The sequence below is a fragment of the Amaranthus tricolor genome, chromosome 1 (genome assembly GCF_026212465.1).
Source record: "Amaranthus tricolor cultivar Red isolate AtriRed21 chromosome 1, ASM2621246v1, whole genome shotgun sequence".
In the NCBI taxonomy this organism is placed as follows: Eukaryota; Viridiplantae; Streptophyta; class Magnoliopsida; order Caryophyllales; family Amaranthaceae; genus Amaranthus; species Amaranthus tricolor.
This window is the reverse complement of record NC_080047.1, coordinates 12,412,166-12,436,392: the sequence shown is the minus strand read 5'-3', so window position 1 is coordinate 12,436,392 and position 24,227 is coordinate 12,412,166. Positions and strand designations below refer to the sequence as shown.

Genomic DNA, 24,227 nt, shown 5'->3' with positions numbered 1-24,227 from the left:
ACCGATCCAAAACATATAATCCATCTACTCGATGACCCGAATGAGCTCTACTCACAAGCATGCTCAAGCTCCTTATAGATAGAGTACTTCTGTACTCTTTTCATTATTCCTAAATAATCTGATTCTTACGAAGGTATAACTTATAAGATTATAGCTTATAGGAATAGGAGTAGGGTTCATAGGATTATTATTATGGAGTATTATTATTATCATACATAACCCCTAAATGTTGAGTCTGATTCAATAATCACAACGTCTAAGTTTCATGACAGTAACTAATGACAAGTAAAGCGTTAAAAAACACTGTTAGGTTACTTAAAGGAATATTACTTTCTCCTCCATTTTATTATACTGGTTATATTTTTTATTTTACACGATAATGAATAATAATTAAGAAATATTTAATTTATGTTTTATAATTAAAATTAAAAATCAAAGATTAAATTTGGTATGAAGTTTATTAATTTCTGAAAATTTTTTGGATAAGCAATGGCTGAAGCATTTTTTTATAATCCACCGTTAATAGATCAATAGTTACTTTATTTTGTCAACAAAACTCTAAAAGATTGGAGGTCAGCTATAAAAGCTAGCAAAATAAATGCACGCCCGGTGGGACTCGAACCCACAATCGTCTGATTAGAAGTCAGACGCCTTATCCATTAGGCCACGGGCGCTCGATGTTGATTTTGGCAGAAATAATTTATTTATTTCTTTCATTTTAAAAAAGAATATCTCTGCCTCTACGTTCGTAAAGACATTTTGATTGCAAGGTAACATTAGTTCATTATTACATATAAAATTAGATATGTCAAAAAAATTATTTATTTATTAGACTTTATATTATACTAACCTCTCAAATTAGATCTTTTAAAGTTTTTATATTACATATAAAATTAGACCTATCATAGCATTTATATATTACATATAAAAGTAGATCTGTCAAAATTGTTATATTACATTATTAAATTAAACATGTCAAATTCTAAATATTACATATCAAATATTAAGCAAAAGATGATAAAAATCATTTAAGATTGTTTTGACATGTGCAAAGACGGATATCAGCTAACTCTTAAAGCTCGAGAGACTTAAAAAAGGCGAATAACACTAAAGATAACTTGGTGGACAGGAATGGAAAATGATACGAAGGATCTAGAATTCTAGAATGGTTGAGAAATCAAAATAAATGGAGAAGAAAAATCCATATGAATGACCATTAAAATTGATATATTAGTTCATGTAGCCCACATCAATCTTTTAGAGTTAAGGCTCTGACATTTATTGTTATTGATTGAATACTTTGAATGCAAATTAGAGGTAACAAACATGGGCAAAAAATATATATAACTATAAATAATTGAAAGATTTAACGAGTATATCAACTAGGTTACGTCCTCCTTGGTGGCCTGCTTTCTTATATTGAGAGCTCAAAAACTATAAAAAAAAGAAAAAAAGAAGTACAATATAGAGGTTGAGATATAGATAGTAGTAATTAAGGAATAAGGATGCATTTGAGAATAGGGTTTCTTGTAAGCCTTTCAAACTTCCATCTTGAATTTCTGAAGATAATGATGATAATGAGAATAAATTTTAGTTAAAGTTATTTTTATAATATGTGTTATATAATTCCTATGGTAGTAGTGTTCCCACTCTAAATATGTGTTTTTTTTTTAATTTTTTATTACCACCAAATATTATATCTTCAAGTGGAATGAATAAAAATTCTCCATTATCATTCCAATCATTTGATAACAACCAAATGTACAATGGTAAATCCATAAGAAAAAGTGATATCACTAATTAAAAGAAATAATTACAATCTATAACGTTTGATTAAAACAACTTTCCACACCGAGCAACAACTTCATCATTCAAAACTTCATCAAATATCTTGTTACTTGCATAACTCGGTCTTGATAATCTTCATTATTGAGAACATCCTTTCAATTATATTGTTATTATAGACATCGACAAAATCAACACTACCAACACTTTTATTCTTTTCGACATAAAACTCCATGAAGATAAGAAAATTACCTTTTCTTATAGATGTTTCACTTTCATTAAAGCCTCAAATATGTGATCCAACATATAAAAGTAATCTAACAATATCCACGTATGCATTTAAACAAATCGTATATTCAACTTTAATTAGCTTAGATTATTATCATAAGATCTCTATATCTTTTTGCACATTAATTGTGATTCCCCAGATTTAGCTTGAAAAGGAATTGATTGGTTACTCATATCAACAAGGTGCATTTTCTTTTCATAGGAGCCCATTTGCTAAGAACTCCACAGTTAAGTGTGCTTGGTGGGGAGTAATCTTAGAATGGGTGAACTCTTGGGAAGTAATCTGTAAAAGGAATTGATAGACTACTCATATCTACGAAAAGAGTTATTGGTCTGTGGGGCCAGTCTATAGTTTCCATGAGTAGTCACCGGCGGTCTGAGGGGCTAGGATGTTACAAATAATATCAGAGCAACCTGCGACCGTGACTGATCATATGTTCAGTGCATCTAGCGGGGAAAAAGATCCTGAAAATCTAAGTGAGGGTAAGTATAATACCCCCGATTTAACTTGAAAACAGATTGATACACTACTCATATCAACAAGGTGCATCTTCTTTTCATGGAAGCCCATTTGCTAAGAACTCCACAGTTAAGCGTGCTTGGTTGGGAGTAATCTTAAGAAGGGTTAGACCATATTAACACCAAGGATTAGTACTAAATACTAATTACGAAAATAATAAGAAATAAGACCCTCCAAGATAGATAATGATGCTTCAAAGATAATTAATCCAAACTCCCAAAATAATGATGATCTCCTAAACTCCCAAAATAATTAAATCCAAACTCCAAAAATAATAAGGAAAATTTGCTCAGAATAATCCCAACTATCACCCGTTGGCCAAAAATAATCCCAACCATCCATTATTTTTTAATAATCCTAACTATCCATCGAATTTGCTCAAAACAGACACCCCCGGCACTGACCGACTACTGCAGGTTACTTGGACTAATTTTTTTTTTACTCAGCAAAACAAAATAAGAAATTACTCTTTCAATTTCACTAAACCCATTTACACTCTCATCCTTCCGCAATTGATGAGCTCTCAAATAACCTTCCCAAAACTTCATTTCAAACCCTAGAATTTTTGATTGAAGGCAAGGAATTCATCTGGAAGCTTCTGCCCAATTTCATACGCACATCGCACACTAGAAGCTACTGCCCAATTTCGCTTCAATTGATGGTAATATCGATTTTCCCTAATTATTTAGTTGCATTTAAATTTAAGTTTTTCTTGTAATTTGTTGGTTTTGGATGATATTAGTTGTTGATTTTGCCCATTTTTTTCGGTTTAGGCTGGTGTTTTTGATAAATTTACTGCAAAACTTTGGTTTGGGGGTAAATTTTTATGGAAAAACAATGGTTTAGATTATGTTGGTGGTGAAGGTTGTACCATAGAAATTGATGCTGACCTAATTTCGTGGTTTAATTTGGATGATCTAGTAGTGAGTAAGGTTGGGGTTGATTATGAACATTCTTTATTTTTTATGAACCCAAGTTGTATTCAATTTCAAGAAGGCTTGAAATGGGTTAATAGTGATGAAAATGTAATGGAAATGGCAAAGCTAGGTGTTAAATTTAGGGCAGTAACTGTTTATATACTCAAGGTAGGTGATGATGTAGAGTTGGAAAGGGACTTAACTACATGGGTACCAAAGTTAAGTATCAAAAGGTCAAGTAAAAGCAAGGTGGAATATAAAAGGCTCACCAAACACGGGGTCCAAATGATTTGTACCCTATGCAAAAGCACAACGCACAACAAGAGGAAATGCCCTTCTATAAGGTGCAAGACCAGCCTCCATAGCTCAAAAAACCAAGAGGAAGACCCAAGAAAACTGCTTCTACTCCCTTGGAAACACCAACAGAGCAGCCTTCACATCACTTGGTGTCTGCCCAACCTTCGACAATTGGTAGAGGTGGAAGAACAATAAGGACGGGTCAAAGAGTTAGAAGTGCTATAAGGGGTGCAGCTGTTCGTAGAGTGAAAGACGTGCAAGTTCATCTGCAACCACAAGCCAGGTAGTTCTTGAATATTTGCAATACTAGATAATCATTTTCTATGTTATTTTGACATGACTTTGTTTTCTTGTTAGGGTCCAAACACAAGGTCAAGGTCAACGTTGAAGATTTACACTACACAAGAATCAACCTCATCAGTATTGAAGGATAACTAATATGTTTGAACCCAAGCACTATAGTGATTGTAAAGCTAGCTAGTATGTATGAATCCATGAACTATGTAATTTTAATGATAGTAATGAAGTGTATGGGTAATGCTTATTTTGTTCATGACGATAGTGATTGTAATGAATCCATTAAGGGTAGTAATGAAATGTAAGGGTAATGCTTATTTTGTTCATGACGATAGTGATTGTAATTTTAATGTAATGACAGTTGATCTATGTAATTAATTCATGGTGAAATTGATGTTTTTGTGTACTGTACACTGATGAAATTGATGTTGTGTTGCTGTGATTCCCATAAGCACAAATCATTGCTGCTGGGCTGCTATTTATATGCACAAATCAGTGCTGCTGTTTCTTCACCAGTGCTACATTGATGAAACTGATTTGTTGGGCTGCTGTTTATGTGCACTTCCTTCACTGTATGTGCACTGATTTGTGCTTATGTGCACTGACCTCCTTCTGGGCTGCTGGGGTATTGTTTATATGCACAAATAGGGCTGAATAGAGTTTGGTCTAAACCGTAAACCAAACCGGACCAAAACGTAATTTAAATATTTGGTCTGGTCTACGATCTAAATGGTCTGGTCCGGTTTTTTTATTAAAAAAACAGTTTTCGGTCCAGTCCCGGTTTTAACATTTTCAGACTAGACCGGACCGGAAAACCGTGATAAATTCCGGACTAGTGAAAACCGTAAACCATAGACCGGAACCCGTAATTTCCATTTTATTTAAAATTTTAAATGTTACTATTATAACATTATTATTTTCTCTGCCTTAATTGAAAAAATCCCGAATAAACTTCTCTTCCTCATGGCTTACCTTCTAGATTGGTTTATGGCAATACAATTGCCTCTATACTAATTTTGCAGCAAGCCAATGTATGAAAAATCAAAAGTCTTTACTCCTTGATTTAGAAAACAACCTTAATTATGATGATCCATATGATTATCTAGACACAGTTTTCTTCACTAATCAACTTAGATACATTTGATTTGGGATACAATTCACTAGATGGAAGCATCCCTGTGGAATTGTTTTCACTACCATCAGTCAGGATCATACGCTTGGAGCAGAACAAGTTCAGTGGACAGCTGAGAGAGTTTGAAACAGTGGCTTCTTCTAATTGTGTAGAGTTATCGAAGATCAATTTGGCTCCTTCAGTTATTGACGTTCCTTGATGCAATGATGCTTATTCATGGATGAAGTCGCTATTGCTGAGTGCTGACTAGTGACTACTATGAATTTACTTTATGATCTATATTATAAAATTAGTGATGTACTTAACTATTGAAATTTGTAATGTTTCGGATTTGGTGATGTATTTTGTTTACAGATTATCGTTTATCTTAAATTCTCAATTGAAAAAATACAAAAAAATAAAAAAAACCGTAGACTAGACCAGACCAGACCGTTCTAGAACGGTCTGGTCTGGTCCGGTCTGGTGTCTTGACGGGTCTGGTCTGGTCTGGTCTGAAAAATTTCCAAACCGAAATTTCTAGTCTGGTCTGATTTTTCTGTCAAACCTTACCAGACCGGACCTTGTGCAGCCCTTTGCACAAACTGATTTGTGCTTTTTGTTGTGCTCATATATTGCTTCCCATTAGAAGCTGCTGAGAATTGTGCAAAAATATGTGCACTGATTTGTGCTTATGTGCACTGACCTCCTTCACTGTATATTCATTAGTAGTAAGAGCTGCAAATATTTGTTCATATTCATTAAATAGTAATTTGTTCAAAATAATTCAATACATTTTTGTTCATAATTACTTCCAATTACATTGCTTTCAATTACTCATTACTTCTTAATACTAGTTGCAAATTAGTACATTGCTTCCAATTTCATTGAACATACTACAACTTCTTCAACAATGAATTTTAAGAAATTTCTAAGTAAGAAGAAATACAATCACAAAACATATGAACCAAGAGAATAAAAGCATAATTTCTAAAGCCTTCACTGTGCCATTGAGCTTTGCATTTTCCACTTTAAGTGAGTTAACAACCTCTTCCATGGTCCTCTTCTTATGCTTTAATTTCTGAATTTTGTCAACTAATGCTCCAATTTCAACTTCTAATTTTTCATGCTTGTCGATCTGGTTAATTGATTTGTCAACATCATCTTCCCACATAAAAAACTTGCAATTGGTATCCTAGCACAGCCATACAAATACTAAATCAGATATGCTTTATTTTGAGTGAAAAAATGAAATTTCAAAAAATTTTCAGAATTTGGAGCACTTACAGGCCAATTAGCACTACCTCGTTTTGCAATCCTCAATTGCGCAGGAAGACCATGGTAGCATGTCAAGCTTCCACCACAAAGTGCACCCCTAGATTTGGGATTAGGGTTTGAAGACTTAGAAGAAGAAGATGAATTCATTGAGTCTTAAAGGGATGAAGCTTTTAGAGCTCCAGCATGAGTTAGGTTTTTTCATGAGAGTTTTAGGGTTTGATAATGGAGGAAGAATGAATGAAGAAGAAGAAGAAGTTTAATGAAGATGAGGGACATTTTATTATTTTGAATAGCTGACTTAAAAAAAAAAGGGTAAAAAAAAAAAATAACCAAACAATCTGCAGCAACCGGTCATTGTGGAGGGGGGTCTGTTTTGAACAAATTCGAAGGATAGTTGGGATTATTAAAAAATAATTGATAGTTGAGATTATTTTTGGCCAACGGGTGATAGTTGGGATTATTCTTAGCAAATTTTCCAAATAATAATACATTAAGTACCCAAAGTAATAACCCAATAATGCTCCATAATGATGATGATTTAGCTAAATAAAGAGTGTTCTAAGCTTCATCTTCTTGAATTTCTTGAACTAATAATAAAGGTATTAAGGTAGTAAGATTTAAATGAAGTGAAATTATAAGAAAGAATGTTAGAAAGATTTGATGATGGTGGTGTAAGTGATCTCATGGCTGGGGGGGAAGGTATTTATAATGGGTTTGGGCAACTTTGTAGTTCATTAGCTTATATGAAAAAGTATTTTAGGAGTATAGAAGAAGGTTAACTTGTGTATGTGATTTAGAGTGTGTAAGTGAATGTGTAAGAGTTAGAGTGTGTACGTGAATATGTATGAGTTTGGAGTGTAGAAGAAGGTTAGTTTGTGTAAGGAAATGGTGATAACTTGTGTAAGTGATGAACATCATGGGTTACTATAGAAAGGATTTTGGTTCATCAAAATTTTTTTTTCTAGTATGTACAAGTAAACACAATTTAAAATAATGGGTAAATTTGATAATGAAAATATGTAGTTTACTTAGAAAATTTTGCTTAAACTATACTTAAAGTTTATAATGAAAATACAACTCATTTTTATATATAAAACAATGAAATCAAAGTTATAAGGTTAAAATAATTAGTAATGTTAGTTTAAGGAAGAAAGTTAAAATGTAACGTTTTATAAAACCGGGAATATAATAATAAAATTTTACTTTTCGTACTATAAAACAATAAAATAATATTTGAGTGCTTATAAAAAGATTTTAAACAAAATAATATTTTTTTAAGTTTAACATTTGAAAGAAATTACAAAATCAAAAAAGGTTTAGGAATTAAAGATGGTTTGAAATGGATAACCAAAGGATTAGAGATTTGAATTGAAAATTCGGAATAATTAACTGGAAGATTATGATTAAGAATTTTGAGTTTGTTACAGATGTGAGTAGAATATAGGTATAATGTAAGTTGATATTAAATCTAAATTAAATTGGTATTAAGAATAATATAAGTTGGGATTAATTATAAGTCAAAATTAAATCGGCATTAATCATAATAATATTTTATGAAGTTAGATTTAATGTCTGATGAAAGTAGAAAATTATTAGTTGACAGTGAATATTATTATAAGTTTGCATTTAATCTGAGTAAGTTTCCATTAAATCTTATTTAAATTGGCATTAAGTTTTATAAAGTTTATATTATTATAAGAATGATGTATGATGGGATTAAGAATGATGTAAGTTGGGTTTAAGAAAGTATAAATTGGAATTATATATAACATAATTGCAAAAAAGTTATCAAATAGTCATAAATAAACCTCTAAACATACGTTATATAATGTGTTTGTTTGGTGTTATAGAACCAAACTCCTTGTTTTTAGTTGTTGACTGTGTTCTCTTCTCAAGATGACCTTTAATTCTCTTTCTTTTCCCCTTTGTTACTGACTTTTTAGGATCAAGCACAATATATCTGTCATTATCAACATTTGTTTGTGACTGACATTCTTGGCCTTCAAGTGTCACAAAAACATCTACATTTTTAAGGTCACTAATATGTCTTCTTACTTGTAGTGGATTAGCATAATCAATATTTAATGTAATATCATCACCATTGTTGTGGGGGATAACTTGTAGTTGATTATCATAACTATTTCCCGTGAACATAAGAATAGCACACAACCTTAATAACCATTTAAAGTACTTCAGCGAAGTTATTGCCTACATTTATAAAACTTTTGAAGTCAAGTTAAATAACATATAATGTCAATTTACAGCTAACCGATTTACAACAAACTTAATACCAACTTACATAAGACATAATGTCAACATAATATCAACGTAATGCCAATTTACAATGAACAACTTAAAGCCGATTTGGATAATATCTAATGCCAATTTGAAAACTATTTTATGCCAATTTAAATAACATCTAATGCCAACTTAAATATTATAATGACATCAACATCTAATGCCAATTTATATAGTATCTAATGCCATTTTAAATACGATATAATCCCAATTTGAAAACTACTTAATGCCAATATGAATACTATCTAATGCCAATTTGTAAACTATCTAATACCAATTTAAATAGCATCTAATAATGCTAATTTAAAACTATGTAATGTCAATTTGAAACTATCCTTAATTCCAATTTGAAACTATCCTCAATGCCAATTTAAATAGCATCTAATGCCAATTTAAAACTATTTAATACCAATTTAAAGCTATCTAATGCCAATTTAAATATCGTCTAATGCCAATTTAAAACTATCTAATGTCAAACTGAAAACTATTTAATGTCAATTTGAAAACTATCTAATGGCAAGTTGAAAACTATCTAATGCCAATTTATAACTATCTAATGACAAATTATAAACTATGTAATGCCAATTTGAAAACTATCTAATGCTAATTTACAGTGAGCAATTTCAAAACTATAATGAATAATATCTAATACCAACTTTTAAGTATTAAATATCACTATGAATATTATTTACAGTAACCAACTTGAATAATATGTTATCAAATGCAAAACTAAACTTCGTGTTTACTAGTTTTACTTCCATTGCCATGCTCGAACTGAATATGCTCATCATTTAATGGAACTATAGAAACAGATTGAGAACATCACATTTTTTTATTTTATTCTAATTTATTGAATTCGTGAAGGAAAAGAGAACCAAACATACTTATATTGTCTCTAAAAGAGGAATCCCGTTGAGACTGTGTGACCAAATCTTCGAATTCTTGCATGGACTCATTCATGTTGTTGAAGGTGAAGAAAAACGAAATGGAGGGAGAATACCCATTTGAATCTGATATTTTTACCTTTAATGTATGAGAAATTAGAAAAGTTTTGTCAATATTTACATTACCTCAGTTTCATGGCCTTGGAATATGTAAGGTTACCTTGGGGACTGATATTGATGCTGCTGTTGGCTGCCTTTTTTTATTTTTTTTATATTAATTCATAGAAGGTGATGGGCTTGAACTTGAGGGACCGTCTCGCACAGAGACGGTCTCTTAAGAGAGTTACTAAACACATAATATGTCAAGTTGAAAAGAAGGAGCATGGTATTTATTAGAAGGGACCATAGTCCATAAGCATGTTGATGTTCGAAATCCATACTTCCACACCACATTACACATTATACATTCTCATTTTACATCAATTATCATTTTAGCTCGTCTCACTCATTTTACATCATTTTTATTTTTCGATAATGACCCACCACTTGCTTTTAATCTCATCCAAAAATTTTAAGGCTATTTTAATTTTATCAACACAATTCGTTCTCTTTTTATATTTAATACTAATATCCACATTTTTCTTAAAAATCTTCCCTTTTCTCTTTGATGCAATTCTATTCGGACCCACTTTTTTCATAAAATCTTCTTTTTTCTCTTTGATGCAATTCTATACGGGCAGAGGAGTACACATTACTTCACCATCTCAGTTCTCATCTGTGTTCATTAAGGTGATCGGGTAGATTTCATATTAGTTCTATACGGGCAGAGGAGTACACATTACTTCACCATCTCAGTTTTCATATGTGTTTATTAAGGTGATCGGGTAGATTTCAGATTAGTTTTTCCGAGTTGATATAATTGGGTCTTGTGTCCGTATAGATTTTAAGGTGGAGTCAAATCAAGTTCAATTACAATGTTGGATAAATATCGGATCATCAGATCTATTTTGTACATCTGGGAATTGGAATCTAACATGGCTGGTTTATGCCGTCATAACGCTTAAAATTATCATTAGCATCATCCAATAAAGACTATGAGTAGATCTCCGGAGGGAAAAAAGACAAATTAATTTTGCTTTCAGTCTCGAAGATTGTCAAAATATGTATAATAAATAGAGTATGATAAGTTATTGTGTTTTTTGTCCGCTTTTAATCCAATATCCATGCATCATCCATTCATCCCTTTCTTTATATTCTTCTCTTATTATCGGTGTATCACCCACCATCATTTTTCTTGTCCTTAAATTTATGTGTTTTTTCTTTAAAACCTTTTCATCAATTTTCTTTCACTCCCTTAAAGACAAGAATCCATTAAAATACATCACTAAAGAAAAAGCTTCGTGGCTATGTTATGAATTTTCTATTAATTAAACCCACGTTACTTTTGCTTCTTTTAAAGTAGAAAACAGCGATTGTTCTTCCACTTTTCACTTCTGTCTTCCATTTTTTAAAATGTAAGCTTCACAATTCGCACAAAGAATTTATTTCTTCCTTGTTGTTGTTGTGGGGGGACCTCGAGTTGACTCAGTAATGGGATGTTTCATGTTTGGCGACTCAGGAATTAGTGGAGGTATAAATAGCATCAGAATTAAATAATTTGTCTGCTGTTGTTGTTGGGTTTTGGTAGCTTTTTGATTTTGAAATGTGGGCTGTTTTACCTGCTTGAATAGTAGCTGGGGTTTTACAGCTACTGAATGTTTGAAGCTTTGATTGATTTTTATGATTTTCATGGCTCCTGCTGGAAAAATTGCTGAATTTAGACTTGAAGGCACTGATTGGTACTCCCTTTCTCTTACTTTGTATTTATCTTTTGATGTGTATATGTGTTTTATTGCATTTCTGGGCTGTTCTTCATATTGATCTATATAGGTTTATGGTATTTGTTGTGAATTGAGAATTCAAGGCTAAGCAATCAAATGTAGAACAATGCAATCAATCAACATCAATCTTTACCCAGGTCGACCCAATGTGGGCTACGGCGTAGTTTGTTTATTATTGATGAAAAACTAAAGTTCTTGAAGAACTTAATAGAGGTCTACTATGGAGGTTCAAAGACTTGGAGAGGATAAGTATTTAGGGCTAGAAAATTAGGATTACAATTATGAGAGTAAAATGCCTAGAATAATAATTGAATAGGGTGTAAGTGCAATGGGAGTATTTATAGATTATACCCCAATCACACATACATAGCCTTAGGTTCAAAACAGAGTGAAGGGGGAAAAACTGATGGCCCTGACAGACGGTGTCTAACCCAGAAGCCAACTCGACTTTTCAATTGTAGAACACAAAAGCTGACTCAAGTTTGAGGCTCACTAAAAATCCAAAGCTTCAACTTTTCCTTCCTTTCCTCATTAGTCCCTTTTCGCTTTCCAAACCAAACCTTATACATAGCTAATGATTACCGGACACTTAGTTTCCATGCCCGCACATGAATTGACCATCGACTAAGGCATACTCCTTTGTCCCATTAGAAAGAATCAAAGAGAAAGTGGGAGTTTTTTTTAAAAAAAGTGGATAGGATGAAATTAAAAAAGGACTAGAACGTATGGATGAGATTATAAAAAAGTGGTGGGTCATTGTTCAAAAATAGAAATGATACAAATTAAGTGGGACGGACCAAAATGGCAAATGATGCAAATTGAGTGGGACGGAAGGAGTATACTCCTATAATAGTATTTTTGAGGTCATTATATTGGTTTGTGAAGTTTTGTGATTAAGAAAGTTAAATGTGGCTATGAGCCAAATTTCTTCTTGTGTCTTCTTGTTTGTTGAAGTTGTAGGAAAACTGTCAAAGGATTGACTATATAATGCATTTTATAGCCATATATGGTGTATGTAATGAGCTTATTGTTTAATGTTCTATGTTTTCATTATTATTCATTATTTTTTTGTGATGTAATTTTCGTGATCTTGACAGGTTTTGCAATGCAGGTTTGCCATGCGATATAACTGTTGTTGTGGAAGGAGTGAATTTTCATCTACACAAGGTAGTCACTTCTCTTATCAATGTGTCCAACTTTTGCATTAGTTTTTGGAATAATTACCTTGAATGATACAAACTTTCATTAGTTTTCCTTACAATAATACCAACTTTTGATCAACCATGAATAATATCAACTTAAGGGTGTTTGTTTAGAATAATACCAACTTTTGTTTATAGTAGGTTATTTGAAAAAAAAAAATAAAGGTAAATTAATGGTTCAATAAAAATTGGGTAGTACTATTTTAGGAAAAAACTCTTTAATAAGGTATTATTATAGGGAAATTGGGTAGTTTTTCCTTAGTTTTTTGTTGGAGTGAAGAATTTCCTTTGTGTGGGTCTGTATGTTTATAAATATAATTGTGGAGCGATGATCGATTTTTCATCATTGCGTAGTTGAATGTACATTGAGGCAAGGCGAGCCTTCTATTTGGAGGTCAGGTTGATATTTAGAAGATGTCATGAGCCTCATTGTAGTCCGTGTTACATAAACTTGGGTAATTAAATTCAGACGCCAGCATGTGTAACTAGTTTCAAGCTTGGCTATCTTTCAAGGTTTGAGTCTAAGAGAAAATTGAAAACGTCAGTCCCATGCTAGAGTGTGAGGATTCGACATGGATGCTTGAGTTGAAACAAGAGTTCGAGTAAGATAGATGATAGTTTGTATGGTGTTCCAAAGAGTTTGCATACATAAGCTTGTTATCCTAGAAGTCAAACTTAAAATAGAATTGGGCCATTATAATATGATATAAATTACAATTACTGGTGTTAATGCCTGATGCACTAGTGAACCAGTGTAGGACCTGATATAGGTCAGCATTAGTATTTAGGCTTTCTTGATGAGTGGTTTGCTTCAGTTCCTTTTTAAGTCTTGAGTTTGGTACCTACTAATCATTTTGTCTTAGTGTTTGCTAAACTTTTTGAGTTTGCTATCTTTTGGAATCATTACCCTTCATCTTATGAGACAAATGATGGAATACTATAGGGCTAGAAAAGAGACGTGCATATGGTTTTTATAAACTTGAAAAAAGCATACAACATACGACAGGGTACTAAGAGAAGTATTTGGGTGGGTAATAACAACGAAGGGTATCCTAAGAAATATATTAATAGAGTGCAAGATATGTATTTAGGAGCAAAGACGAATATTATGACATGTGAAAGGGCAACACAAGATTTCCTAATCATAATTAGCCTTCATCAAGGCTCGTCAATAAGCTCCTTTCTTTTTCGCAGCAGTCCTAGATAAGATCACTCGATCGATCCAAGGAGACATGCCTTGGTGCATGTTGTTTGCTAAAGATGTTGAGTTAGAATGATGGAGATAAAAGTTGGAGTCACAAGGGTTCAAATTAAATCAGAGTAAGTTAGAGTACATGAAATGTGACTTTAGCGCAAACAAGATAATGAAAGGCACTACAAGGCTAGAAGAGAAAGAAATCGCGCATAGTGGACGCTGCAAATATTTTGAGTCTATATTTTAGAGTTGTGGGAACGCCCAACAAGGTATGCCGAAGATGACATGAATAATAGGAATGAAAACAAACATTAAAAATTGGGATCTGTTGTACTATATGACAATAGATAGAATTGAATGAAGAAAGGTAATATGTGTAGGTAATTAGTGGAATTAATTGTAGATTAGTATTAGATATATTTATTAGTATCAAATTGGGTAGTATTCCTTGTTAACGAAAACTTCTCAAGACTTCTCATGCTAAATTGTTTTGGTTCATGTAGCCAACCTTATATTATTGGGAGTAAGGCTTTGACATTGTAGTACTAGGATAATTGATCAGATTACTTCACGTTGTATCTAACCATGTCCATGAAAGCTTTCTGTGCAACTTAATTGATCATAAAACAGTTCAGGATTGTGTGTTACTATCTGCACTTTACATGAATGCCATTGTGCATTTGTTATTTGCCTGTAAGTGCTTTATCAGTTTGTTAGACTAGTCTTTCACTTAATTTTCCGCGAGAGTTGCTGCTATAATGACGTGCATTTTAATTTTTACCTCAGTTTCCTCTTGTGTCGAGATGTGGGAAATTGGATAGAGAACTTGAAGCTTCTCAAGATATACGAAAGCAGTCTTCCACCATGTTTCTAAAAAGCTTCCCTGGGGGCCCAGACACTTTTCTCATAGCTGCCAAATTTTGCTATGGGCTTCGTATCGATTTGACTCCTAGGAACATAATCATTATATATTGTGCTGCCTACTATCTAGAGATGACAGATCAATATGGAGACGATAACTTGTTATCTAGGTGTGATGGCTTTCTTCACAAAAACATACTTCGTAGCTGGAAAGACTGTATTGTAGCCCTTCAGAATTCTAAACACATCATATCATTCGCAGAAAAACTTCAGATTATTGACAAATGCTTGAATGCGGTGTCCACTATGGTTTGTACAGATCCTAGTTTGTTTGGATGGCCCATGATGATGTATGGTAAATTACAAAGTCCCGGTGGAAGCATACTATGGAATGGAATAAACACTGGCGCAAGAATTAGAAGTGCTGAATCTGATTGGTGGTATGAAGACGTTTCATATCTTTGCATTGATCTATTTGTAAAGCTTGTAAAAACAATGCAAGCAAGAGGCATAAGACCTAAAAGTATAGCGGGTGCTATAATGCACTACACTAAGAAATTTCTACCGGGCCTTGAAAGATGGCAGGATGGACACAGTGGCAAAACTCGAACTGTTGCTAGTTTTAGCTTGACTCCTGTTACCGTTGATCAAAACGCCCTGTTGGAATCTATTGCTAAGTTACTTCCCGAAAAGAGGGGTAGATCATACTGTCGCTTCCTACTAGGAATTCTTCGTACTGCTTTAATTTTGGACGTTAGTGAAGCATGCAAGGACTCTTTGGAGAAAAGAGTCGGAATACAACTCGAATTGGCAAGTCTTGATGGCCTTTTGATTCCTACTTACAAAGATTGTGATACTTTGTATGACACGGATTGTGTTCTGAGGATTATCCAGCATTTTGTGTCGTCAGAACGAAGCGTACCAGCATTTTCTCCTTCTTCTGATATAGAAGCTTCACCATCATCTGAACCATTAAGAAAGGTGGCAAAATTGGTGGATGACTATATTGCGGAGGTTGCTTCGGATGTGAACTTGAAAGCAGACAAATTCCGCGCCCTTGCTGAGGCTCTTCCAGAAGATTCCAGATTTTTCCATGATGGTCTATATAGAGCTCTTGATGTATATTTCAAGGTTTGCTTTTGTATATTTTTGCATTTTTTTCTGGTTGGATGTAAAGGTGAGTCATATCGTAGTACAATACTCAACAGGGGAGGTTCTGAGCATGTTCAACATGTTCGACCGCACAGGCCTCAGAAAATCGGGGGTCTCAATATTAAAGTACTTAGTATATGTTAAGTGTTAAAAGATACAAAAATGTAATAAAAGTATCATAATTTTTTTAATTGCACCGGATATTCAAGAAATTTGTCAATTTTTTCTCCGCCTCTACAATACTGAAGAGTCTATAGAATATTCTTGACTCACGATCACGAGTACAAATAATTGAACCGAGCTCCACTTATAAAGAAGTGGTATACGTACTTCTGCCCTTTTGTGAATCTTCCGATTGATGCTAGGTTTGCGTACTACCTATTGTGTTGGTTTTACTTTCGCTTTGAAATCCATTAGTTATTGTTGGATAATGCAGGCGCTTTATTGGCTTTCAGACACCGAGAAAGAACAGCTGTGCAACATAATTGACTACCAAAAGCTCTCCATTGATGCATGTGCTCATGCATCCCAAAATGAAAGACTGCCCCTCAGGGTTGTTCTTCAAGTCCTGTTTTTTGAGCAGTTGCATCTGAGAACTGCTCTTGCTGGATGCCTTCATGTTGTGGAACAACCTGGTGATCGCCCAACTGATCCTAATGCGACACAGAACGCATTTGTGGGTCGAATTGTTCAGAGAGATGGATGGGTGTCGGTTGTGCGTGAAAATCGTGGACTTAAAGGAGATATGGAGAGAATGAAATCCAGGGTTCAGGAATTGGAAGAAGAATTCAGTAAAATAAAGCAGGAGATGAGAAAAGTAAGCAAATCATCTAGTTCCTTGAGCTCGCCTCGCTTGGTTTCTTGGAGAATTGGGTGCAACTTGCTTCCTCGATCCTCAAATGCTTGCAAAGATGTGGTAAAAGTTGTCCAATCCTCTTCAATATCAAGGGTATTAGTTGATCGACCTCAGTCTTCCCGAGAATTGAGGCATCGCAAGAATCTCTCGTTGTTCCAATGAAAAGGAAGGTAATACATGTTGCTTATATAGGTGAAATGAGCATTTATGCAACCTTAAAAATACTCTTTTAATGGAAGAAAATTGGTGTTTGCAGATTGGTGATACATAAAGTGAAATGGAGGATTTTTTTGTCTTCTAGAATCAGTTTTCTTGGAGTGGACAACCATTGAAACTGATGTATTGGTTCATATAGCCGATCAAAATCTTTTGGAATTAAGGCTTTAACATTGTTGTTGTTGTAGGTTTAGTTTTTGGGAGGGTTTGGTTATTAGATCAGACCGAGTCACAACTATTGGGTCTGAGTTGCATAACAAGAACGCCACATGAAGCGATAGGTCTAGAAGAAAGCGCTTTGTTCTTTTCCTTTCTTGGGTTGTGATTGGCTTCTGGACATGAATTTGCGCGGAATTATTGGCATTGATTAATGATAAGCCTTCGATTCCACGTAATTCCATTTCCAGCATTCAGCAGTAGTTCAAGACACCTTTAGCTATGAATTTTTTTCTTGCAGGGAGGTTTACGAACGAGTTCATGATAGGAGCAATGTAACTAAATCATATTTTCTTAAGTTTGGATCAAACTCGGAGAATCCCCTTACAAACAAGAGGGAAGGGAGAGTTTGTTTTTATGTATAGGTGGTGATAATCGAACTCTTATCATAAAGATGAAAGACTGGGCCAATATCTTATTAAGGGATATACATATTTTTTGACTGTGAATATATATTTGGATGTACAGTAAAGCTTTATCGGTTTATCCATGTAACTCTTTTTGATAATTGATGTTAGGCATTTCTTCCGCCCCTAGCGAGTAGGGGATTTTAGTTTGTTGCTTCATATAATATGATCTTTTTTCCTTCATGATTTCATCTTTGTCGACCATTGAAAATGATTATTAGTTCATATAATCGATTTCAATTTTTTTGAATTAAGGTTCTAATATTGTTATCGTTTGTTTCTTTCATGGATAATTATGCAAACCTTCAAATGTTGGTTGTTATCATTGATGACTGTCTTGATGCTGATGTGTTAATGTTGGAAGTATATTAGAAAATCAACTTATCAAAATAGAAAGATTTGCTATTTTTATCTCAAGGGTAAGGATATCAATCATTAGGTTAATTCATAACTGAATGGAATCAAGAATTTTGATTGTGAAAACAGTATATGTTTCAACTGAGATAAAATCTGATTCTAATCTTTGCTAATAATATTTGCGTTTTTTAAAAATAGAATAAATTATTATTAGCAATTTCAACACTAATTTCTATCATTTATATTGATTACCTGATATTTATTTTTTTTATCAATTACCAATCATACGTGGATGAAATGAAAAGTTGGATCTAATTGTATAAATAGTTAGATCTTATTATATATAAATGAGGAAAAAAATTACCAAATAAAAAGTATCAATTATAAATTTGTAATAAACTAAAATTATTTAATTAAAATACGAGGAGGTATTATAAAATACATGTAGCAGTACTACTTCGAGATGGAGTATTTTTTTTCTTTTTCAATTTTAGTTATTGCATTTTGTATAAATGATGAAATATACTTCCTTCCTTTTAAATTATTTACAACATTACAAATAAAATATTATTTATTTATCATTTTTAATTTGTGATAATAAAATTTTATTTAATTCATCTTAATAAAATTATTAATATTTAAATTTTATATATTTATTATACATAATTAAAAATATTAAAAATTAAATTAGGGTGATTACATTACTTGAAACCGATATACTATACAATATAAAGAGCAATTCCTCGCTAGTTGCTCGCCGCCTTTGGAACTTAGATTTCCTTCTCCATCTTACTTGTCAGTTGTCATTTCATGCAGAACACTTTCCCTTCTTGAAGAACATTTCAATCTTTCCCTCAAATTTCTCAGCTTTTTATCATTATCCCCCAATTCATATTCCATCTTAATTCCCTACTTCCGATTTCACCATTTTTACCAGATTTTCGGAAAGCCATGCCAGTTACTTCATTAAGTTCAAAACTTCCATCAATCTACACCTACGATACCAATTTCAATCGACAATGGAGTCTCAATTCTACAAATCTTGATTTTAAGGTTTTTTGTTGTCTTAAAACCAGAGCTACTTTTAGATTCTTTAATTGTAGGCGAAAGAATGTTAAGGTTGTTGTTAAATCATCCAAGTCGGAATCAACTGTAACGATTCCTGATGAAACTGGGGTTTTAGAAGATAGTTCTCCGGTACTCGATAATGGAGGTTCTAATAATGGTAACGGGGATTTTCCACCTGAAAATAATGGCGGAAATGGTGGAGATGGTGAAGGAGAAGGAGAAGGAGAAGGAGAAGGAGAAGATGAGGAAGAGGAGGAGTTTGGAGCTGTGATGAAATTTGAGGATGTTATCAGAGAGGCTAAGAAACATGGCGCGACACTTCCTTCGGATTTTCTTGAAGCTGCTAAAGCTTCTGGGATTAGAGAATTGATTTTGATGCGTTATTTAGAGTTGCAGGTGCTTTCTCTTTCAAATAAGTCCATACATACTCCCTCATTTTACTAACTAGTTCTCATTTGTTTGTTGATATTATTCATTTCTATATTTGATTTTAGCTCCATAATCCCTCTTGTTGTAGCAAAATCGAGAACAATAGGAAGTATACTTCTATTAATTTGCAAATGAATTGTTCTTGTGTCTGAGATTGATTTGTGTATTTTGTTATTAACTTTATTTATGATTTCTGAAATCAATGGTAGGGAGCAGCTGGGCCATTAGGATTTTTAATGAGACATTGTGCAATGCTCCGTAATCGAATGTTGGCTGATCCTGCATTCTTATTTAAAATTGGAACTGAGGTATTTTTTTTTTCCCTAGATTTTGCCATTTTGGTTGCTTGAAAATAAAGTGATACAATATTATTGATGAGGATGTTGAGGCTACAAAAATGTTGACATGTTGATAGAAGTGGGAAATTGCCAAATAATAGTTGGTAGAGACTACTGCCTCTGCTATCTAATTTTCTTTCAAAGTCATGGACACATTTTAACCTCGGGAATTTAGTTCAATTTAGTTAAAGTTTTGCCTATCATTTTCATCCTCACATGGTCACTAACCGTAGGTTGTAAACAGTTTTAATTCAAATTAAGTTCAGCTAAGTTATAAACAGTTTTGAATCAAGTTAAGTTCAGCTAAGTTGTAATTGGGAGAATCAATGTATGTTGTGGTATTCAAAACTGATGTGATTTTAAATTGGTAAATAGCACCGCATTGACATCTTAAAGGAAATATATAAGGTATTAGATATTTTAAGTTGAGTAGCCACTTAAATTGGCATATGGAATGTAATTTTGCTAAAGGAAGTCGGAAATGGAAACTTCTGTTATTCGAACTTTTATTTTAGGGTATTTACTCTTTACGTCAAAAGATCATGTTTGATCCTTGATGCTTAGATATGAATTGGGTACTTGGACACTAAATCTGATTCAAAATCATCGGTTTTTACTATGAAACAGCCAAGTCGACACTTGATCATGTATGCATGTCGGACATGGGTATACAAACCCGAGTAATATAAAATTGTTGTGTGGACGGGCTGGTCTTTTGACACATTGGTTACTTGCTAAGTAATATATCAAATACAGTGCTAGCTATTTTTGGTTTGTATTTCATTTTCTTTTTAGTTGCATTTATATGAGTTTCTTTGATTTGAAACTATGCAGATTGTAATTGATTCCTGTTGTGCTACATTCGCGGAAGTTCAGAAAAGAGGAAAGGATTTTTGGACAGAATTTGAACTTTATCTTGCTGATCTTCTTGTTGGTGTGGTTGTTAATGTGGCCTTAGTTGGCATGTTAGCACCGTATGTTCGGATTGGGAAACGATCTGCATCTGCTGGTTTTCTGGGAGGCTTCAGCCGTGCTTGTCGTGACCTTCCCAGTAGGTAAATGGAGCTTGCCTTGATACTCGGATATATAGCACTACATCCTTTTTTAGTTTTTACAACTTTCTCAAAATTAAAGTTCAAAAAAATTCACTGAGTGACTCTTTCCATTTCTGAAAATCCAAGAGATAGAGCAAATATGCATCCTGATGATGCTGAAGTTTGGATTGGAACTGTAGATGCTTATGAGTTAATACTGATATTTTACTTCATATTGGCTTTGTAGCGTCTTTGAAGCTGAAAGGCCTGGATCTAGATTTTCAGTGAAGCAGCGAATGGCATCATATCTTTACACGGTATTGGGACTGTTTGTGTTACACAATTAATTGAAGCTTTCTGGTTTCATGAATGATTGTATTTACGTGCATAAATGGAAACTATATATAATCTTGCTTTTTGGAAAGGAGATTGGGCTTGTTTGTGTCAAGTGGTTCTGGCTGAAGTTGCTGGCTAGTTTCCTGTCTAGAAGATGTTTGGTAAAAATTATTTGCTGATTGGCTGTTGTTTATTAGATCAAAAGCAGGCCAAAGGTCAAAAATCAATGAAATTGACTTAAAAGCTAGCTTTCCAGCTGACTTAATAGTTATTTAGCAAACGCTTTTTTGGCTGATTGACCAGCCAAAAAGCCAAAAGCTGAAACCAACCTAAAAACCAATAAAAGTTCTAATTTTTAAACACCCCCATTGTGTTCATTGTAGTGCCTTTGCTCATCTTCACAAGAAATCTCAGTTCATTTTGCATGACTGAAACAGTGCTACTGCAACGTCTCATTTGTTAGATTTATTGGCTGAGCCTTTTCTTCCCATTCTATGTCCAGCCGTGAATGTGTCTCTAGTGACCCTCCAGGCTGTGCTTAATTATAAGTCTTCTCCCGAGGTTCTGCGGAGATGACATTGTGCTGTCCCTGCTAGTTCTTTATGTGACCAGGGATATCAGATGTTAGTGTGTTGTGACTTCATTTTTTTTCTCAAGTATATGTTACTATCAACTTTGTTCCATATTAAAAATGTTTGGTAGCTCTACAATAGTAAATTTCACTCATAAATGCTATATTTAACTTTGTTATTGTTTGTGATAGTCTTTGCAGCTTCTATAACAGAACTTAATTGAATTACAGGGAGTACTGCAAGGGGGAGTTGGATTTGGATGTGGAATTTTGGGTCAAGGCATTGTAAATCTGATTATGACTGCCAAAAGGTGGGTTTCAAACAAAATTATTAAATTTGGGTTTCCGTATTCGTCTTATATTGCATATGGGGAAAGCTGCCTATATATATTTTATCTGATAATAATTTATAAATGTTAAGAGCGTTGAATCTTCTCCAGTTAGTGTTATTTTGGCATTTACTGCCACCCAAGCCTGTAAAGGAGGAAGATTGCGATGCTTCACTTGACAACCAGTACAAAACTTCCTTGTGTACCGCATCTTGGGATGATGACTAAGATGAAGAAAGAATTTGGAAACTCGCATCTACTTCACTCTCTCTGAATCACTGAGTTCAGGGCTTCAACTTCGCCATTTCTGAACTACAAAGTTCAAGAATCAAGACTATCTAAATGAGACTAATAGTAACTTCTCTTCATGATTTTTAGAGCTGAGATTGAGAGTTTGGCCGAGAAGTTTACCATCCATACTAATGAAGCTGTTAAATTGCTAAATTCACCTATATGACTATATACTTTGTTATCCGTCCTGTATTTAGTTCTATGTAGCACCTGTTATGTTCTGCTTTTTTCTCTTGAGATTATAATTTAACTACATTCTGTTTGTTTCTATTAGGAGCATAAGGAAGTCGGATGAGGATATACCAGTCCCACCTCTAATAAAAAGTGCTGTACTCTGGGGTATGTATGATCGGATTGTGCCATCAAACTTCTATATTGGATTTGATATCATATGGTAGCTTTTTATTTCTACCTTTCGGTCTTTTCTGAGTGCTAGAGGATTTTCCTGCATAATCTGATAATTTATGTGTGCTTTGGCATCATGATTCTTTCTCCTTATAAAGGACTTTTGAAGTTGCTTTTATTTATTGTTTTTGATGAGATTTTGTAATTAAAATACTGTGCATTGTTCTCAGGGTGCACATGTTTCTCTTCTTAAATTTTATCCTCAATTTTGAGCCCCTTACCCTCCTTTTTCTTCCAAAAAGACTAGTATCTGTACTCAAATTTCAATTGTTTTATTGGATTCGGAAAATAATTTCATGCTGGTTCTGTTGGCATTGTGGGGTAATAACTGTTTCTAATATTCCAACAGGTGCATTCCTCGCCATTTCCTCCAATACCCGTTATCAAATAATAAATGGACTTGAACGAGTGGTTGAGGCATCCCCATTGGCCAAGAATATACCACCTGTTGCGATGGCTTTCACTGTCGGTGTACGGTTTGCCAACAATGTTTATGGTGGTATGCAGTTTGTTGATTGGGCTAGATGGAGCGGTGTGCAATAGAATCTCTCTCGTCTAGTACAATCCGTCGACCATACCTCTTGCCCAGGAGAAATCTTTTCCCCTGGCCAAACAACCTAATTGAAAACCCAGGCATCAATTCCTCTTCACATGTAAGCTAATCTTTGGTAAAAAAAATACTCTTGTTGCGATTACATTGTAGCACGAGGGCTTGTAATGCCCCCTGGCCAAACTTCCAATGCTCGGCCTGGGTCTAAGATGTATGTTCTTTTTTATTTATCACCGAATCCTCTGCCTGTTAGAACTTGCATTGTCCCTTAGAAACAGCGCTATCTTCAATGATTCCCCCCTTAGCTTTCATGTATTGGGCTACCTATATATGCATCCATCCAGTTTCTGGGAGCAATTTCCGATTTGGCATTACGGACCCTAGTTTGATGTAGACCTTAGACTTGTAGTATAGATGATATCTGCTCAAGTGAATAACTTAGCTATGAATATGGAAGAATTAGTTCTTGAAAGCTTGCAGTAGTAGTCCTTGTTTTATTTTGTTCCTAAGACAGTTTCAGCATGGTGCAAAACTGCAAACTCTAAAAGATGCTCGAGTCGACATTGGTGCTCAACTCGATTGACTGCATGCAGAATGTTTCATTTGTTTTATTTTTGGGCGTAGTTTTTTGATGATTGTAAATTCCAATTTGACATTAAGAATTTAGCTTGAAGTTTTGCTTCTTTGCTTTTCTCTTCCTCTTTATCCTACAACAAATTGGAATAAATATTTTTGTGCCAACTTTCTACATTTCAACTAGAGTCTACATGGATAATATGTTGGAAGGTTGATATATGTACTTGTTTGTTTCTCTAAATTAGGATCACTTTTTATTTTAGATTTTAGTTTGATTTTGTATTAT

General features: G+C 33.7%; 4 protein-coding genes and 1 non-coding gene across 7 annotated transcripts; 3 read left to right on the top strand and 2 right to left on the bottom strand.

The window, feature by feature from the left end:
• Window positions 1-601: 601 nt before the first annotated feature.
• TRNAR-UCU (transfer RNA arginine (anticodon UCU)) lies at window positions 602-674 on the bottom strand. Its single transcript has one exon. It is a non-coding gene; the product is annotated as a tRNA-Arg (tRNA).
• A 2,405-nt stretch (window positions 675-3,079) lies between these two features.
• Window positions 3,080-4,524, top strand: LOC130827202 (uncharacterized). The gene is made up of 3 exons (XM_057692857.1): window positions 3,080-3,254; window positions 3,367-4,090; window positions 4,165-4,524. Exons 1-2 carry the CDS (start codon window positions 3,252-3,254, stop codon window positions 4,000-4,002), a joined length of 639 nt encoding a protein of 212 aa, XP_057548840.1. The 5' UTR covers window positions 3,080-3,251; the 3' UTR covers window positions 4,003-4,090; window positions 4,165-4,524.
• A 1,479-nt stretch (window positions 4,525-6,003) lies between these two features.
• Window positions 6,004-6,703, bottom strand: LOC130823834 (uncharacterized). The gene is made up of 2 exons (XM_057688633.1): window positions 6,500-6,703; window positions 6,004-6,407 (listed from the first exon to the last, which is right to left on the bottom strand). Exons 1-2 carry the CDS (start codon window positions 6,635-6,637, stop codon window positions 6,144-6,146), a joined length of 402 nt encoding a protein of 133 aa, XP_057544616.1. The 5' UTR covers window positions 6,638-6,703; the 3' UTR covers window positions 6,004-6,143.
• Window positions 6,704-10,816: 4,113 nt separating this feature from the next.
• Window positions 10,817-17,802, top strand: LOC130823326 (BTB/POZ domain-containing protein At3g44820-like). 3 transcript variants are annotated; one of them, XM_057687948.1, is made up of 5 exons: window positions 10,817-11,302; window positions 12,664-12,719; window positions 14,736-15,941; window positions 16,399-16,988; window positions 17,075-17,802. In XM_057687948.1, exons 1-4 carry the CDS (start codon window positions 11,263-11,265, stop codon window positions 16,978-16,980), a joined length of 1,884 nt encoding a protein of 627 aa, XP_057543931.1. In that variant the 5' UTR covers window positions 10,817-11,262; the 3' UTR covers window positions 16,981-16,988; window positions 17,075-17,802. The 3 variants fall into 3 exon arrangements, with proteins under 3 accessions (XP_057543931.1, XP_057543928.1, XP_057543937.1); XM_057687945.1 differs by having other exon boundaries at window positions 10,817-11,510; window positions 12,650-12,719; XM_057687954.1 differs by having other exon boundaries at window positions 10,819-11,510.
• A 958-nt stretch (window positions 17,803-18,760) lies between these two features.
• LOC130821800 (protein RETICULATA-RELATED 1, chloroplastic) lies at window positions 18,761-24,007 on the top strand. The gene is made up of 7 exons (XM_057687582.1): window positions 18,761-19,478; window positions 19,721-19,819; window positions 20,684-20,904; window positions 21,131-21,200; window positions 22,022-22,101; window positions 22,685-22,749; window positions 23,165-24,007. Exons 1-7 carry the CDS (start codon window positions 18,966-18,968, stop codon window positions 23,356-23,358), a joined length of 1,242 nt encoding a protein of 413 aa, XP_057543565.1. The 5' UTR covers window positions 18,761-18,965; the 3' UTR covers window positions 23,359-24,007.
• The last annotated feature ends 220 nt before the right edge of the window (window positions 24,008-24,227 follow it).

Excerpts from the sequence above, each read along its gene's own strand:
- LOC130823326 (XM_057687945.1), top strand. The coding sequence starts at position 11,452 with ATGATTTTCATGGCTCCTGCTGGAAAAATTGCTGAATTTAGACTTGAA. Across the intron at positions 12,720-14,735 it reads TGAATTTTCATCTACACAAG|TTTCCTCTTGTGTCGAGATG; the intron begins GTAGTCACTTCT and ends TTTTTACCTCAG. Across the intron at positions 15,942-16,398 it reads CTCTTGATGTATATTTCAAG|GCGCTTTATTGGCTTTCAGA; the intron begins GTTTGCTTTTGT and ends TGGATAATGCAG.
- LOC130821800 (XM_057687582.1), top strand. The coding sequence starts at position 18,966 with ATGCCAGTTACTTCATTAAGTTCAAAACTTCCATCAATCTACACCTAC. Across the intron at positions 19,479-19,720 it reads TGCGTTATTTAGAGTTGCAG|GGAGCAGCTGGGCCATTAGG; the intron begins GTGCTTTCTCTT and ends AATCAATGGTAG. Across the intron at positions 20,905-21,130 it reads TGTCGTGACCTTCCCAGTAG|CGTCTTTGAAGCTGAAAGGC; the intron begins GTAAATGGAGCT and ends TTGGCTTTGTAG.
- LOC130823834 (XM_057688633.1), bottom strand. The coding sequence starts at position 6,637 with ATGAATTCATCTTCTTCTTCTAAGTCTTCAAACCCTAATCCCAAATCT. Across the intron at positions 6,408-6,499 it reads GAGGTAGTGCTAATTGGCCT|GATACCAATTGCAAGTTTTT; the intron begins GTAAGTGCTCCA and ends TGGCTGTGCTAG.